This window comes from Mycteria americana, chromosome 4, assembly GCF_035582795.1.
Source record: "Mycteria americana isolate JAX WOST 10 ecotype Jacksonville Zoo and Gardens chromosome 4, USCA_MyAme_1.0, whole genome shotgun sequence".
NCBI classification, from domain to species: domain Eukaryota; kingdom Metazoa; phylum Chordata; class Aves; order Ciconiiformes; family Ciconiidae; genus Mycteria; species Mycteria americana.
The window spans coordinates 76,003,384-76,020,894 of record NC_134368.1 but is presented as its reverse complement, the minus strand read 5'-3'; the positions used below and the strand labels follow the sequence as shown (position 1 = coordinate 76,020,894).

Below are 17,511 nucleotides of genomic sequence, written 5' to 3'. Positions count from 1 at the left end.
TAGTCTCAGTTGATTTGAAGCTGATTCACTTTAAGAAAGTTGGTGTGGGGTAGAACAGCCCCTGTTCCTCTCAGAAGAACTGGATGATGAGAGGGAGGAAAGACGAATGACAGATACTAAATGCTTTCAGTTTCACCAGATCTGAAACACCAAGGCCAAATCTTTTGTTGTTCAGTGACATTTAAAAAGCTCATCAGGTGAATGTAAGAAAGGCTGAGCCTTCTCTGCAGAACTTCATTAACAGGCTTGGTTAACCAGTTGGTATCTACAGGCTGGTCTACTGGAATCTGGACAAACTTGAATTTACACATTTTGCAAAGATAAATTACAAGTAGGCTGTAAAGAAATAAAATGTTAATTAACTCCCTGAACACCACTCTGACATTCTGTCCTGTTTCTGTGCTTGGCTCTGCTCTAAGTGCGAGGAGCTGAGGATGGCTCACACACTCTTCTGCTTACCTTCCTCCCCCTCCACTTAAACAAACCATGATGAACACACAGATTTCCTCAGTGCTGTAATGATCAACCACAAAGCATCAGCTTACCTGTGTGCAGCGAGAGATGCCGGGACAGAGTCTGCTGTCGACCAAACACTTTTCCACACACATCACAGGGAAAGAGCTGGTCATTAAATTTCCAAGATGGCAATCCATTTCCCACCTCCAGCCCCAGCTTTTCTGTTTCTATGCCAAAAAACACATAAACAGAAAGTCATATTTTAAGAACTCTGAAGACTTGCAGATTTCATTCAGTAGGGTCCTGTAGGTGTCATGTAAAATGCAACACCTCGGCTGCATGCTGTGTGATCTGGCACACAAGTTAATGTAAAAAGGAAACTCTCAACGATGGAAAGGAAATTAATCTTTCATACAGCATCTTTCATACGTACTCTAAAGCAGAACACTTAGTCAAAGTGTTCTAGACATAGACATAGTTAAACCAGAGTTAAAGAGTTAAATCAGATTATATAAAGAGAGAAAATCAAGAGTGAGCAGGGCAAAGCATTAACCTCTAATTCTGTTTTTGTGGAGAGACCACTCCTTTGGTTTTTTTCAATCACCCACCTTTGCCTGGTGCATGAAGAAGGCCTGGTCTGAGATGGTGGTCTGTTTCACACTGGATTGCTATTCATGGCTGAAGGAAGATTTCTAAACCTTTACTTTTCTACTGACGCAGGAATTTTTGCTACATGACCAGTCTTACATTGAATGAGAACAGAAGATTGCTCAGACAAACGTTAAACCAAGAGGACACAGCATGCCAATGAGTAGGTGGCATCTGGGGTGAGCTCTACGCAGCACCTGCTGTCCTCAGGCATCAAAATCCCCAGCAGCTTAGAGGGCCATCCATTGAAAAACTGAGACCCAGAGTGTGCCATTATCTTTAAAGAAGTGTTTTTAACTGTTTAGGGACAGAGAGAGTCTGCCATACAAAAAAACCCCCAAACCTCCACACAGCATAAAACACAGACATGAAGGCACTCTGTAAGGAAGCAGAGAGAAGAGGACTGGGAATGAGGAAGAGGAAAAACGGTACACAGTGCTTCAAGAATTTAAAAGCATGGCCAGTTTTGATCTGGACAGAAGGGAGCAGAGGGCCAATGGAGGCCCTCTGGGGATAGGAGTGATACTACTTAGCTCAATAAGAGAAACAGTATCAGCAAGCCTTGTGTGAAGAAATATTCTCTGCAAGGGTCCTGTTGCCTGAAGAGAAGGGACCGCAGTTGTAAGAAGTGCCCAAAACTGCAAGGGTACTCAGCAGCTTTCCAAATACAACAGCCAGTGGCAAGGGGGCTTGGCTTAAGACTTCTGGCAAAAGACCTTCCATTTCCACCGGAATGAAAGATGCAACATGCAGAGCACCTTTCTCTAAACCAACACAGCCTGTGCGACTGCTGCCCAGAACTAGCTCCACCCGTGCACGTGTGCATGCCATGATGGAGGAAAACCATTTGGCTGGGATTTTCAGGTAAGCAGGAGGAGAGGAGCTGAAGACAGGAGTACAAAAACATCTTATGGAATGTAAGTTACTCTCGTGGAGGTTGGCACAAACCCGCAAAATCTTCATCCGATGAAGCACTGAGGAATAAACACCGCCCTTGTACAGGCAACCCTTCACTGACAGAGTCACCTACCACTGCAATTTTGACTGCCGTGTCTGAAAGAGTCTCTCATTCACAGGTAGGTGAGTCCAGACGGCTCCATTGTGGTTTAGGCAAAAGAGCGGTCAAATACTGTAGTTAACTTAAGCAATAATAGAAACAATGCCTCATTTGGGGCAGAGATTCCACATAGCAATCTTAGCAAGTTTAGGGATGGTCATACTTGCCAGCTCCTTTTTGGCTGCTGTTACTTTCTCCTGTGACCCTGTACTATGTACAATATTCAGCACACCAGAGGAATTATGAGGCATCTCTGAGTGCTACCACCCAACAACACATTTTCCTTAAAAGAATTTCTAGTTAGAGAGCAAGTTCTGCCTATTCAAAATAGTCATTTTGTGAAATTAGAAGGAAGACCCCCCCCATACCCTAAGGGCTGTAAGTGACCCATAACCTCCAAGAAGTTCAATAAAGAATAATTCTTTTTGTTACTATCCTTGAGTTCAAAACAATGGAAAAATCTGACTCTGTACTAATGCTACAGATATTTTAGCAGAGCTTTTTGAGTAGATAATCAAAACAGTGCTTCAAAAGAGGAATATGGTAATAATTGTAAGAGAAGGTCACAAGGGTGTAGGTTGCTTCAATATGGTCACAACAAAAATGAATTAATTGGGACACATACCAAACAAGCAGGCTCAATTAAGTAAATAAGTCTCTTAACAATTCACTTCAGCATTAGTCATCAGCCCTCTTTTATCTCTTAAGAAGAAGAAATATAATATTCTCTTCCCTACGGTGGATTTATAGCTATCAGTTCTGGGAAGCTCATGGGAAGCTGGAAAAATATCAGCTTTCTGATTATCTTGAGCTTGTGAAAGCTAGTGCCTTGCAAAGCAGCTGCATATTTTTCATTGATGCAAAAGAGGATACTGTAGGTGTTTTGAAAGTACTTCTATTTACTTTAAAGATTTATTCCTGGAGTCCTAACTACAGTGCTTCTTTCTTCTCTTTCGACTGAATCTTCTCTCTGTAGCAAAGTGCTTTTTCTATTCAGCAAGCTTCTTAGCTTGTTCATCGCAAACCAGAGTTGGTCTCTGGTGCAACAGGAGCCTCAGCACTTCGTGGAAGATTTCTCAGCTCCAAGGGAAACCACCTACTTCCACCCACCTTCCCCTCTGGGCAGCTTTGTCTGCAGCCTGGAAACTGGAGCTCTGTGTCCATACAGTGGTCTAGAAATCTTCCCAGAACATACCAGTGACCTGAAGAATCAGGTGAGTCAACATCCACATTCAATCCTTGGGCTCTGTCTCTAATTAACGCTGGGGAATGGTGTTTTCTGCGAAGTGAATACAAGTCCAGTGACTCTGAGACCGTAACACTGGTTTGTGCACGGCATTCTCTGCGTATCCCAAAGCACTCTACCAAGACAGTCAGCATCGTTATCCTTTAAGAATACCTTACACAGTCGCCAGGAAGAAGACGGACTGAGACCAACTACTGTTAAATAATAAATCACCATTGCGAGAGATGTCCCACAGAAATCCATCTTTCACCATGACATCCCTTATACTAAAATGAAGGGAAAAAAAAAAGAAAAAAAAAAAAAGACTTGATATAAGATTTCTGCTTTAAATGAATACTCCACAGCAAATTCTATGTTAGGAAAACTTCTATGTTAGGAAAGCATACATGACAAAATAATACTGAAATTATTAAGTAAGTAATAGACTACATTTCTGTATGGGTTTTGGAGTTTAAAACAAAATAGGCTTAGTAAAATGGAAGGCCTCCAAGTTCTCCAGTACATCATTAAAAAGTAATAGAAAGATTAAAACTCAGTATATTATAGGCTAGTAATAAAATTGCATTTCCCTACTAACCCCACATCAACTTCATAAGGAGTAGCTGTGTAAAGCTGATCATCCAAGATGGGGTTAGAAACTGCCGGGACTGTCACCATCTGTATTTTCCCTGAGGTAAAGATAAAGTGGATATCAACTGCAGAAATATTGTTCTGTTCCTCCTCTTACCCCTCCAAATAGATTAATTTCTGGGAAACAAAGCCCAGCAGCTTGAGAGAGTTACTATTTACCCCTTTCCTAAGCTGTTGGGCATAATTCTGAACATGTATGTATTTTCAGTCTCCACATTTAGTGATTAATTTTTTTTCTCTTATTCTCAAACTAGTAATATGGAGAGTGCATTAACTACCCCTTCTGAAGAGCCTTTACCCTGACTTTTGTCTAGAAATGCTGAGAGAAGATACCATATCTGGTTGAAGCTGTAACTGAAGAAGAGAACAAAGTGTGACCTGAATACATAAGTAACTGTCTAGAGTCACCAAATCAGCCTTGTGACTGCTAGTAGCTGTCACGCACAAAAAGTTCCCCAGGGACTGGCTTTGGACTCCGATATGTGGTACTCTGATTACTTATTTTCTTTTACTTAGCTTACGTATTTTTCAATTACTGCTTCACAGTGTTTTATACTACATTATGTTTTAATCTGTTGTTCAATGCCATGCCTACCTTTATATCTTTATCCTCATAACTGAAAGAATGAAATCACTATTTAACTGAAAAAGACAAAGCTAAGAAAACAAACAAAAAGTATGCTGAAGTGCCTTTCAAAGAAGATAAATTCATATTTATAACCTTTGCTGGTTTACTGTCTGCTCTCACATCCTATAACTCACTTAAACAGCTGCTTCTCTGTTTCATCTTCACACCTCCATAGACCTCAGAAGCAACAAAATCCACAAGGGCAGATCCTTATGGTCACATGGAATCCAACAGATATAAATTAAATAGATTGTCCTTTGCAATAAGTATTCCTTAAAGAGGTGGAAGTGAGAGGTGCTGATGAGTCTTAACAAGGAAGGTCAAAATTTATTATCTCTCCATTCTTCTGGAAGTGTACGTCATATTTATACTTTGGATTATTCAGACAGTTTGACACCACACAGATGGTCAAGAAGAAGTCAGGTAAGTAATTTTGAAAATGAAATTAACAGAAATCCTGTGAAGGAAGAAGATAGAGAGTGGTGGTTAGACTATTTTCAATCAATCCTGCTTGCAAACCAAATGCAATCAAGAAAACAAGTTAGATTTTTAGAGGATCTGGTGACAGAATAGCCACCCAGGGTGAGGCTGAGAGCTAAGAGGGAGAGATGGCCAAACTCAGAACAGGAGGTGAACTGGGAAAAGGTAGATGATAGCTGATACAGAAAAAGAGGAGAGGAATTATGCAGTACTTCCCTCCTCATACTCCAGAGGATAAAACTTAAAGAATACGAGATGCAGAAGGAAGCTCCCATGGGAGAATGCATCTAAAAAATTCCACCAAACCAGAAAATGAATAAACTGACCGAGAAACAGTGCTGGACAAGGTAACCAGGTTTCTAAGAGCTCATGGCAAGAGGATGAACACTACCAGTAGTGGAGATGTCCCACAGCAAGACACTTCACTTTGCTCTGAAAGACTTAGGACATTAAACAGTCATCAGGTAACTTTTGGTTACTACCAGCCTGAAGTGGATTGCTGCTAGCCTGTCCTTTGTGATCTTTCAGGTACCCCATGTTTACCCAAGAGGTAAATATACTGTATGCAGCTCTATATGAATGTCACAAAAGCTTGTTCCATTTGTAAGGTTATTTCTGTTATGTCTAAAAGACAAAAAGTTCAAAAAATTATTTCTTCAGAAACAAGGTATTCAGGTCAGGCAATCATGCGAACACTGCTTTAAAAACATTTATTTGGTCAAATAAATTTTCTTTCCTCCTTCTGTCTGCATTCATCTATGTTATTATAATGTCTTCCTACTTTCTGCAGTGTCCTCATCATCAAAGATGCATTTTATTGCTTTGGAGCCTTCCACTTACATGTTCATCTATCACCTCTGGCAAGCACTGTATTTAAAATTTGAGAACTTCTTTTGTGAAATATGTAATTAAGGCTGTGCTGCAAGCTTGTTTGCCGAAAGCCTGTGAAAGGCTCGCAAGCTCAAAAATATATTGACTATATGAAATTGCAGCGCTCCAAATACTATATATCTTGCTCCCTTCCCATCTTACTTTCACAAAGGTTTTATTTGTAGCACCTGAATTCTTACTTCTAGTAAGTCAGTTAAAATAAGCAGTGGACTCCTTCCAGATACTGTAATTCCCAAGTAAGATATGTCTTGTGACTTATTTAAGGTATCTGTGATCCTGAGTGGTCCTGCAGTCTTCATTTGTCACCGCCAGCATCACAGCAACCTGTCTGGTCTTCTTTTAGGATGTATCTTTTACTGTGAGCAGACTCATCCACTATTAGCCAGAGACAAGCAACTGCTTTTTTTGCATAAAAATTTTCTATATTCCCCACAAAAATAAAAAGAAGTAAGAAAACTTTTTTTTTTTTTTTTTAAAAAAAACTCAAGCTTCCGCTGAAATTACAAGCTGGTTTGCCTGACCCTTTTGTGGTGGTTTTTTGAATGCCTTTTTGTAGCTATTAAAAGCAGTCAGTGCTGTCCCCTCTAATACCGATCCAGGGGCATCTGTTCAGACAAACCCAGGTTCCCTTGTGTGTGTTGTGGCCTGGCCAGAGGTGAGCTTGCACCACCCTGGGAGCCATCTAGCGCTGGCAGCAGAGCCCTGTGCCCAAGCTAGCATGTTTGAAGCATGAGCAAAGGAAGGGTCTATGTAGCCATGCTCTCAGTCACAACGTGTCAGATACGAGAAGTTATTCAGAGCAATTTAATAGTACTCTAATAATAAAAAATAAAAATTAACACAAAATTATTGCTCAAATAAAAGAACCCTAGTTCCACTTGTGAGGCAGACGTACTTTTTTTCATAAGTCCTGAAAAACTGCACATAATTAGACAGTCTGAATGACAGAATAACTGCACAGAGGAGGCAGAGAAAGTCTCCTTGCTAAATAAAAGACTTTACCAACTAATGTTCTTATGTTTTTCTCAAATGCTTTTGCAAATATCTAACTTTACTATGGAGTCTGGTAAAAAGCAGTAATGTTATGATAATTTAAAAATCTTGATATGGAAGAAAATAGAACCCAAGTGATTTTATGTATCAGTAGCATGGTGCTTAAGTTGCTCTTTCTAAAAACATCAACCATCAAAGCTGGATATATTTCAATAAAGAGCTTGCATGACCCACAAAAAGAAACATTAATTTTGTGCACGGAAGTATTCCAAATGCACAATGATAGGCAACAACACTTGAAAAGGTCACTGAGAAGTGATAAAGATGTCGGGGTTTGTGAAAAGAATAAAAACAAATAAGAGATGAACTTTAAAGATGCTTCCATAGAGGAACATAGGAAAACAGTAAAGCCCACTTCACTCCTAAGACTGAGCCCATTACTCAAAAATGGACAGGCAGAAGCAGGGTGAGAAAAACAAAACCTGAGTCAGGGCAAAGACAAGGTAGGGACACACTGACTTCAATACACAAGGCCACTCCCCACCTTCTACCTTTGCATCTAAACTAACACCTATTTTAACTTCACTTATACAACACAAGACTTCTGAGTAAACAGTGAGGCTTATGATAACCTTCATCTGCATTATAAAGCTTTGAGATTTGCTTTTGTTGCCTGTATTAAGTTCAAAATGTAAGAAACAACCAAGAAAAGAGAAAATCCCCAGTTCAAAACTTAAATCAGTCTGTGTAAATTCTGTGCAAGGTGGCTGGAGTTGCACAGTTTTAAGGAACCCTAAAGCTGCAATAATGTTGCAGTCATTTCTTGAAAATTATTTTTACACTATGACATCAAGTTGAGGATAACACTAGACAACACCCTCTATTCCCCCCAACTTTTATTATCCACTGTACTGCTTTAGCATAAAGCATAAACAGGATTGTCTTGGTGGTAACTTCATTCCTCACACAGTAAGAAAGAATAGAACAATGTAAAATTCCTGACATACGTGAAGTACGGCTCTGAGCTGTGAATTTACTGGCCAAAAAGAAGTAGTCATGGAAGAGTCCCTGTAGCTCACTGTACAGGCTCCAGGAGTTCCTCAATCTTTCCCAGTTATCACAGTGAAGAAGGTCAGTTTGGTTTCATGACTACAGATGAAATAATGCAATATGGCCCAGATGGAAACTGGTTTATTTTTTTCAGAGGGAATTGAGACATTGCAAGAAAGGGATAAGGAAGCACCATCAAATCCACTCCCCCAAACATGTTTTTAAAAGCTCACCTGATCATTGTTGGCCAAGAGAACAATCAGTCCTTTCAGTAGCAAAGAGCTCCATCATAACTGTACTTTTTTTGCTTGCGTAGAAATAATAGCTATTGTAAATAAAAGTTAAAATCTGCATCTATTGTCAGAGAAAAACCTGATAATGTGCTCTCTGTTATCTTTGCACAATATATTTTATGTCAATATAATGCTAGAATATTGTCTTGAAAATATCTTCATAACTGTAAGATGTGCCATAATGCATTTACATAAGCTCTCTCTAATTCACTCCCAAGCAGGTGGCCCTCACATTTAGCTCAACCATTTACACTGCTTGTAACATTTATTTTGGGTGCTACAACATTGAGTTCATATGAACTTATGAAAGTATAATTTGCTCCTACTGTTATTTTTAAACCACAATTAATTAATTTCCATAATGCCAACAGGTTTCTACCCTTTTAATTTCTTTCCTACAATTCTGCTTAAGACACGCTTCGTAAGAAACCCTTTTAAAAATCACTCAGACATTTGTGCACATTTAGGACCATTACGGTGTATGTAAAAATTTTCCTTTTTTTCCTTTTGTTTTCGCCACTGTGCCAATTTCTACTTGCAAGTCCACCTGAAATAGGGGCTTTTCTTTCGCAGAGACAAGGTAATAACACATGTAGGGCACTTTGTAGAGGCTAACACTAGTACTCCCCGTCCAGAATTCAGATACAAATAAAGACAAATTGGCTTTTAAACTACAGTTTTCAGTCTTCTGTGTCCTTTTTAGTGAAGCACAAGCCGCTGTACTAGAGAAACTGTAAGCTGGTGACCAGAAGCCTCAGTGAGGAAATGCAAAATAAAGTCCCAAATGCAGACTGAGTCCCTCATCCTGAGCTGACTGAATTAACACAAAAGAGTCAAAACTAGACGAAAGTAACCGTGAACATTCGGCCAGATCCACCTTTCCATCCATGTTTCAGCAAGCTGCCAGGGAAAGGCACCACCCTTCACAGTATGTGGTTGCTGCTGTAAAAGAAAACGTTCTTACTGCTTTATTGCAGATTCCCCAAGTGATAAGCAGTGAATCTGCCGTTTCCTTGAAGCACTTAACTCACTCTTTTAAGAGATTTACCTCTCTCCTTGCTCTCTCTCATCACAAGCACATGCATCTACCTGCCAACCATCCTCTCCTTCCTTCTGCACTACTCTCCCACCTGCCTTCTGCTCAGGTTGCATTTGCAGGACACTAGTCAGCACCACGACTGCCCCAAACTCCACTAAAACACCCAGCAACCAGTAGGGCAAATTTGTACCCTGATTGAAATCATGCTGCAGAAGAAAAAAAACTTATCCTCAGCTTTGCTTAGATTATTTTTAAACAACGGGTTTTTTTTTTTTTAAATATAGCTGTCCAAATAGGCTGATGAATTTTGCATTTAATTTACTCTTAGGCAGACAAATATTAGAGAAGACAACCTTATACAAAATAAGATTGGTGAGGGCTGGAGAGTCCCAAGGTAACTCTAAAAAGAAATGTCAGGAATGATGTGTTCTAATTCCTTTTGCAGAGTGAGAAAAGTTATTTTAAAACCTGTCTTTCTATTTCACGTTAAGCTTGTATTTGGAAAAGTTTAATATTCAGGAAACAATGCTGACTCAATGCTGATGTTCATTTTTACAAAAGATTCCAATATTAAGAAAGACAAAAGAGGATATGAAACTATAGATAGGTTTGAATAAGATGCAGGGTCTAAAACACAGTACACTGGGTATTTATCAACCAAAAGCATCATCTACCAAGTCTCTTTCAAGGGGTTACTTAATTGCCATTATAGCTTTGCTACTGAATTTATATCACAGAATTAGAGCTGGAAGGGACCTCAGGAGGCCATCTTGTCTCTCCCTTGCCCAGAGGCACACCGGCCACACACCAAACATACCTGCTAGTCCCGACAGGTGCTTGTCTAACTTATTTTTTTAAAAAACCCTCCTGTGACAGAGGTTCCATGGCCTCCTGTGACAGTTCTGCCAGTGCAAAACCACCCCACTCCTAGAAAGTTTTACTTGGTATTTAACTTAAATCTCCTCTGCTGTCATTTAAGCCTGTTATTCCTTATCCTGCTCACATGAACATAGGCAAGGTTTATTCTTTTTCTCTGAAAGCTGTCATTTTACATATGTGAATACCATTATCATGTCTCCCCTCTTTTCTTCTCCAAACTAAATAAACACAAATTCTTCAACCTTTACACGCAGCTCATGTTTTCTAAACCTCTGACCACTGCTGTCCTCCACATTGTTCTTGGATTACAGAGCCCAAAACTGAATTCAGGGCTCCAGCTGTGGAGCAGAATTACCACATGTGCCCTACAGACAACATTCCCAACATCTCAGCCGGATGTTTGCCCTTTCTGCAATGCGTACAGTGTCAGCTCTACATACAGTTCTGACCAAGACTAATCCAGATCCCTCCGTTAAGTTGCACTGCCTGGGCATTCATCCTTCCTCTTTCTTTGTGGCACTCATCATTCCCCCAGGCACAGAATTTTGTCCTCACTGAATTGGCTACTATTTTCCAGACGTTTTCTTCAATTCCTCAAGATAACACTGAACTCTAATTCTGTCCTCTGAAGTGCATATGGCACCTCCACACATGGTGTCACCAGGACATTTAATAAACACGCTTTCTCTTCCATCATCCACGACATTTATGAAAGGACTGATTAATACCAGAGCAAGCACAGACCCTTGCAGAACCACACGTGGTCCCTGGGGTTTGACAGCTACACTTAACCACTTAATTATAGTTGTAGCTACTCTCGGTTTCCCTGCTTACTATGAGCATGTTGTGGGAGGCAGCGCCAAAAGCCTCACTCAACTCAAGAGGTCAAGTTTCTTTAAGGACCCGGCAACAACTATTGTTAGGCTTCTTTCCATACCAATCTCCAAGTTGGTTACAGTTGTCCTTCCTGAAGCCAACTGCTGTTATTTTGCTGTCTTCCCTTCTTCCTTTCCCAAAAACCACATTCTATCACTTCATGGTCATTCTTCACCAAGTTGCCTTCTGTCACCTGTATCAAAGACCCCAAGAACTTGCCGGACAGCCTTGTGTTGTCCTGAATTCACTTGCCAGCAGACGACAAGGTAGGCAAAATCCCACATTTCTCATTCTGTACTTTGGATGAGTGTAGCTGCTCAGGAAGCCCTTCTCAAATTTGACCACCACTTGTGTTACATATTTATTTAAAAATATTGATAGCAACAATTATTTTACTTTTTAAAAAATCATTTACTGTTGAATAACTATTAGACACTCACAAAACATATAAAAAAAATGATAGAGATGCAAAAACCTGCCCTGTTTGAAAAAGTAAAAAAAAAATTGCTAAGTTTTGTTTTTCCATGTGGTATGAGACAGTTACCTTTGGTCATTTTGCTTTGGATTTGATGTTGGTGATATTTCTTAACAGCTTTTGGTTTGCTGGGTTTAATGAATGGGGTCTAGTTTGGGTTTATTCTGAACGAAACCAGAAGGTATTTGCTCTAGTGAAATTACTTTGTTCTTCTGTCCTTTACCATGAGGTTGATCCTGCTTTGGGAGGAACAAACATAAAAGGGAAATGAAAGAAAATAAGTGTTTTTGCCTGTATAAGAAGACTGCACAGTATTACAGGGAAAAAAAGTTACCATGTATAAAGCCAGCCCATAATAAAACAAGGATCACAAATTTTCAGATAGATGTCAAGTGCCTTTTAAGACAGCCATTAGACATGGACCTGAATGTGTATCTGTCTGTTTGTCTATTTTAATTAACACCTTTCATCTTGAAGGTCCTGTGAATAATTGGCAAAGTCATTAGTGCAGTGACTTCACAAGGAAAAGAAGTGAAATCTGTATGCCCATAACAATTCATGTAAAGTCCTGCTATTTAGCATGTTGTGCTGTTTTTGACTGAGATAGAGTTAATTTTTTCCGTAGTAGCTAGTATGGGGCTATGTTTTGGATTTGTGCTGAAAACAGGGTTGATAACACAGGGATGTTTTTGTTACTGCTGAGCAGTGCTTACACAGAGTCAAGGCCTTTTCTGCTCCTCACCCCACCCCACCAGCGAGGAGGCTGGGGGTGCACGAGAAGCTGGGAGGGGACACAGCTGGGACAGCCGACCCCAACTGCCCAAAGGGCTATTCCATACCATATGGTGTCATGCTCAGCATATAGAGCTGGTGGAAGAAGAAGGAAGGGGGGGACGTTCGGAGTGATGGCGTTTGTCTTCCCAAGTAACCATTACGCGTGATGGAGCCCTGCTTTCCTGGAGACGGCTGAACACCTGCCTGCCCATGGGAAGCAGTCAATGAATTCCTTGTTTTGCTTTGCTTGCATGCGCAGCTCTGCTTTACCTGTTAAACTGTCTTTATCTCAACCCACGAGTTTTCTCACTTTTACCCTTTCGATTCTCTCCCCCATCCCACCAGGGGGGAGTGAGCGAGCGGCTGGGTGGGGCTTAGTTGCCGGCTGGCGTTAAACCACAACAGGTGTTGTATTGAGAGAGGGACCGGCCAATTCACCAGGAGTTTCATGTGTTCCTCAGAAGGATCTGATCACATTGCCCTTAGTTGCTGTGGGAATGGCCAATAAATACTGATTGTTGAGAAAAATTAAAACATGTACAACTATGCACATGCAGCACACTTCACTTGTCCTATTTTAGCCAAAGAACGCACTGTGCATGTTTGAGCAAGAGGCGATTTGCCGATTTGAAATGGTCTGTTCTGCATAATAATATTTTCAGAACTAAAAGGTACTTCGTTAGTTATAAAGACTGTGTGGCTGCTCAGGACATAGTCACTATTACCGTACCACAGATCTGCAACACACATGCACTAGATGCAAACCTGTTTGGCAGCAGACCCAGAAAAAGCTGCAAGAGAAATGTAATGCTGTAATCAGTTGCAGCCGTGTTGGTTATCGATCCCATTAGATGAACCAGAAATTTGGAACCCTCTGCTCGATCACTGTAGTGCAAAGCGGTTGTCAAGGCAGCTGGGTGCATAGCGAAAGAAGGCTGCACCCAGGACGATCATGGGAATCTGAAGACAGGGTGCGATAGATAAAAAACATGCTAGAGCCAGAACCACTGTCACACAGTTTAGCACTGAATTATGTTGAACAAATTCTGCAAAATCTGTCTTGCTTTGGAGAACTATGCCAAGCACAGCCCACTTCTATAGCAGTCCAACTATCTCAACTTCCTAGAATCGCTTTCCACAATTTGCCAGCTATCTGTCTCTTGCTATCAGACTTCAGAGAGGAACCACGATGGCTAACAGTCCCTAGCCTTCTAGAGAGCGTACACCAGTCAATGTGTACCCAAAAGACATTCTTTTTGTGTGAACAACGAAAGTAAAATTGTTCTAATTAACTCCATGGGTATACAGCTGGGAAGCTATACAAGGGCAATTTAAATGCCAACATTTCATTCCTGATCACTTTAGCAGAAATCCTCAGGGCTTGTGCATTTCACAGTCCCCTAAGGCCTAAGAACATTTTCCAGGGTGACAGAAGTGCCAACAGTCCCCTACACAGAAATCAAACCCTCAAGGTGTCCCTTCATTTCTGCAGTACAGTTACAGTGGTCTCAGGGACAATGTAAGATAAGTTGAAAGGAGGAAGTCTGACAGCAGGCTAAAAGAGACCAAGAAGGAAAATTGTCACTGGCAACTTGTGAAGAAATGGAAACTATAGTCGGTTTCACTCTAACTTCATATTCAATTTATTGAAGTCTGACTTTCTTAACTAACCTAGTGATGACCCAAAATTCAGAGCTGGTTGCTGTAGATGGTTGCAGAAGTCTAGTTTGCTGGAGAGCACAGGAGACCAGAATCAAGCACAAATACTGCTGGAAAATAGTATATATGAAAGAGCATGTCTGCAGGTTGGACCAAAAGAGCTCTTGCTATCTACTTTCTAGATGCTTTAAGCCACACAAAATTACAACACCAAGAGGTATATTGACCTTGAAGTGTCTTTAAAAAGGGATTAGGAAGGAAGACACATGCAAAATACTTCATACCAAAGAACGTGGTATCTGTGCAACATGAACAGCTTGATTATTTATCATGTTCAAGTTAAAAATCTAAACCCTCAGGAGGTGTTTTTCAACTACAGTCACAGAGAAAGTAAACAAGATTAAGCGTGGTCACGGCCACATCAATCTCACACAAATGCTACAATTTCACATGGCCGAAAGATGTGGCTTTGCCTTCACCCTGCTCAAATCCCAACATTCCCACAAACTATAAGAAAAAAAAAAAAAAAGGAGATTAGTTCACTACTTCCCCTGCTCTGGCTTACAATGTGGCCACACAAATGTTAGTACTGCTGTGTTGGAGAATGTGCAAAGATGAGGCCCAGGGAGCAGGCATATTTTCCCCTTTAAGTAAATTAAAGTTACAGTGGAATTACTGCTTTAGAGAAAAGAAGTAGAAGGAGGCTGTGAGTATGAACAGTAACAGGAGAAACGTGTACATCTCCCGAATAGTCCTGTAGTTCCAAACATAAAGGAATCTCTGTTACACATATTACCTTAGTTCAATAAACATAATGCCACTAATTCATCATCAATAGAAATACAATTGACAGTACCAAAATCCAAAATTTTTGCGCTATGTTTCCAATTTTCTACTGAACTAAGTATCACGCTACTGATTCAATATTGGCTTCTGGACATTTCTGAAGTGGAAGCATGGCCTATCTGTCATCTTACAGGTCAGTAAAGAGTGTGGAGACACAGTGACAGAAGAGGCTCTGATGCATTTTCAAAAAGGTACTTGAGGACAGAAGCTTTATTGGCTTTATTTCATTGAAATAAATAACACTGGTAAATTTAGCTCTGGCACCAATGGGCAAAATTCAAAAAGCCAGGGCTATTCATGGACTACAACTCCCCAAAACCTACATCCTCCCGTTCCAAAAGTCTTTTTGAGCCATGTGAAATTCACTTACCACAATCAAAATTACAGTTTTGCAAGAAGTAGTAAATTTTCATAAAAAGATGGATTTTTTTGTTTTTAATTTAATCTCTACAGGTGAGATTGTTCCAATATTTGGCACTGTTAATGTAAATGAAGGAGAATATCAGGTCCTTGGTGAACGGGAGAGAAAATAATGAAATATTATTATACTACACACAGATATACATGGAGAAAAAATACTCTCAAAAACCCATGACTAGAGTCTTCGCCAATATTAATGAACTACCCGGAAAAGGAACAGTGAATATGACTCCTCTGGATTTCATGAAGGCAGGTTTGATTTACAGTATGAGTCAGTGAGATAGTGGAAAACTATTAAAACACATTAAAGATTGGCTAAGGGTCAGGAACACCAGCATAAGATCAAGTTTTTAATTTATCTAGCGATCTGGACTGAACTATATAGTCTGACATAAAACTAAACTCTGTTCTGTCAAAAGAAGAGTCTTATAAAACAGAAGATAAAAATGCCCTTTTAAAGTGACTGTTTGAAATGAAAATTTTCATTTCTTCTTTCTACCTCTTGCTAGGCCAAAAATAGTCATTTTGCTATTCTTATAGGGGAAAGCTGAAATTATTGAATTGTTTTGGATATGACTTTGTATTAGATATGACTTTGATACTATGGTAATTTTTGAGCAAAGTGTGTTTGATTGATGTGGACATCAATGCTATTTTATTTTATTTCCATTTTTGAGTAAAAATGAGCTTATTTGGACAGTAATAGTAATGAGCTTATTTGGACAGTAATAGTAATACAGAAAAGTGTAATGTAACTACAACTAACTGTGTATGGTTATTAACATACAAAATACCTTAAAAAGGAAGGAGAGTAGTTCCTCAAATCTATCCAATACTTTTGAACCATGTAGCATAGGAAACTACTTTCTTGCCTTCTCAGAATATTAAGAATTCACCACAGATTATCAGGGAGTTACCATGACTTCTGCAAGGCTGTTAAATCCCCTTCTGACAGCTGTTGGAGATTTCATTGTCATTTCCTTGGGTACCAGACTTAAAAGCTGCTGCATGAGAATCACTTATTCTGACTGTGATACTGCTGCTGATCAGGATTACTTCACCTTTATTTCAGGCCAAATCCATCACTATGTCATTATTTATTTAGAGGTGTTATTCTCCAGTAAATGCCCTGATCAGTGCATTGCTCTCACACATCTTTTATCTCATCTTTGCATCTTATATGTCTTTCCTAATTATTTCATACTCCTTGGGGATCTTATGTACTCAATGCCCTACAAAGAGTGCTTTTCCTCTTAAATACCTTATCTTGCAATTTTCTTATAAACTGGCTACGAAGTGAAGTGGTTTGCACTGAGGAGGCCACTAAGCTGCAGTCTCAAGGACTGAACTTTGGACCAACCGTACTTAAAAATCCTCTTTAATAGCTTTCAACACAAAAAAATCCAGCATTGCATTAATGAAAGCAGTATCATCAATATGCAGAAATTTCAGAGTATTAAAGAAATAATCTTGAGAGCTAGAGTAACAAGTGAAACAATTCAAATTACAAGGTCATATACCTAGAAAGTAGGAACAAGAATTTCTGTTGCATGCTGAAATCATCAGCTGAAATTGTAAAGGAAAAGAAAAACATGTTACTATTTGATTAGGAAATTAACTGAGAGTCATCAGCATGTTGTAGTTACAAAGACTGTGATTAATCAGGAGAGGCATTTCCAATATACATAGAGAAGACTGCATGCCGCTGGAAAAGTCATTGGTAAGACCTCCTGTAAAATAGCATATATAGTTCTGACTACTCATATTTGCAAAAATTTATTTCCCTAAACAAAGGCAGAAAAAGGCTATGATGTCAGTCAGGAAATGGAACCCCTATCATACTAAAAGAGACTAAAAGACATTGGCTGGCTCACTTTTCCAAAATGAAGACAGGATTAGGAGGATGTAAGATGGCACATCAGATGTTGAACATCACAAGGGAGAAGAATTATCAAAGTTGAAGGACAGCATTGGTGAAACAACAAAAGTAGAACTTGCAGTGAATAAATTCAGGCTGAAAAGAGAGTGGTCCCAGCCCTTCAAAGAGGTGAGCTTCTGAAACAGTGTCCTCATACAAATAATGACAACAGGTCCTTATTATTCATTATCAAGATGGATCTTGATAATGAATGAGATTACATAATGTTGTTACCTATTATAGAAAAGAATTG

The 17,511-nt window shown here is 39.6% G+C and overlaps 1 protein-coding gene and 1 long non-coding RNA gene across 3 annotated transcripts in view; one reads left to right on the top strand and one right to left on the bottom strand.

The window, feature by feature from the left end:
* ZNF827 (zinc finger protein 827) overlaps positions 1–17,511 on the bottom strand; it is a 111,700-nt gene that overhangs the window by 13,258 nt on the left and 80,931 nt on the right. For both annotated transcript variants that reach the window (XR_012775621.1, XM_075500953.1), the window contains exon 9: positions 546–683. Coding sequence is in view for 1 of the 2 variants with exons in the window: in XM_075500953.1 (XP_075357068.1) it covers positions 546–683 (138 nt within the window). In the remaining variant the exon portion in view is untranslated. The remainder of the gene's footprint in view (positions 1–545; positions 684–17,511) is intronic.
* Positions 666–4,642, top strand: LOC142409439 (uncharacterized). The gene is made up of 3 exons (XR_012775631.1): positions 666–2,180; positions 3,138–3,375; positions 4,292–4,642. It is a non-coding gene; the product is annotated as an uncharacterized LOC142409439 (long non-coding RNA).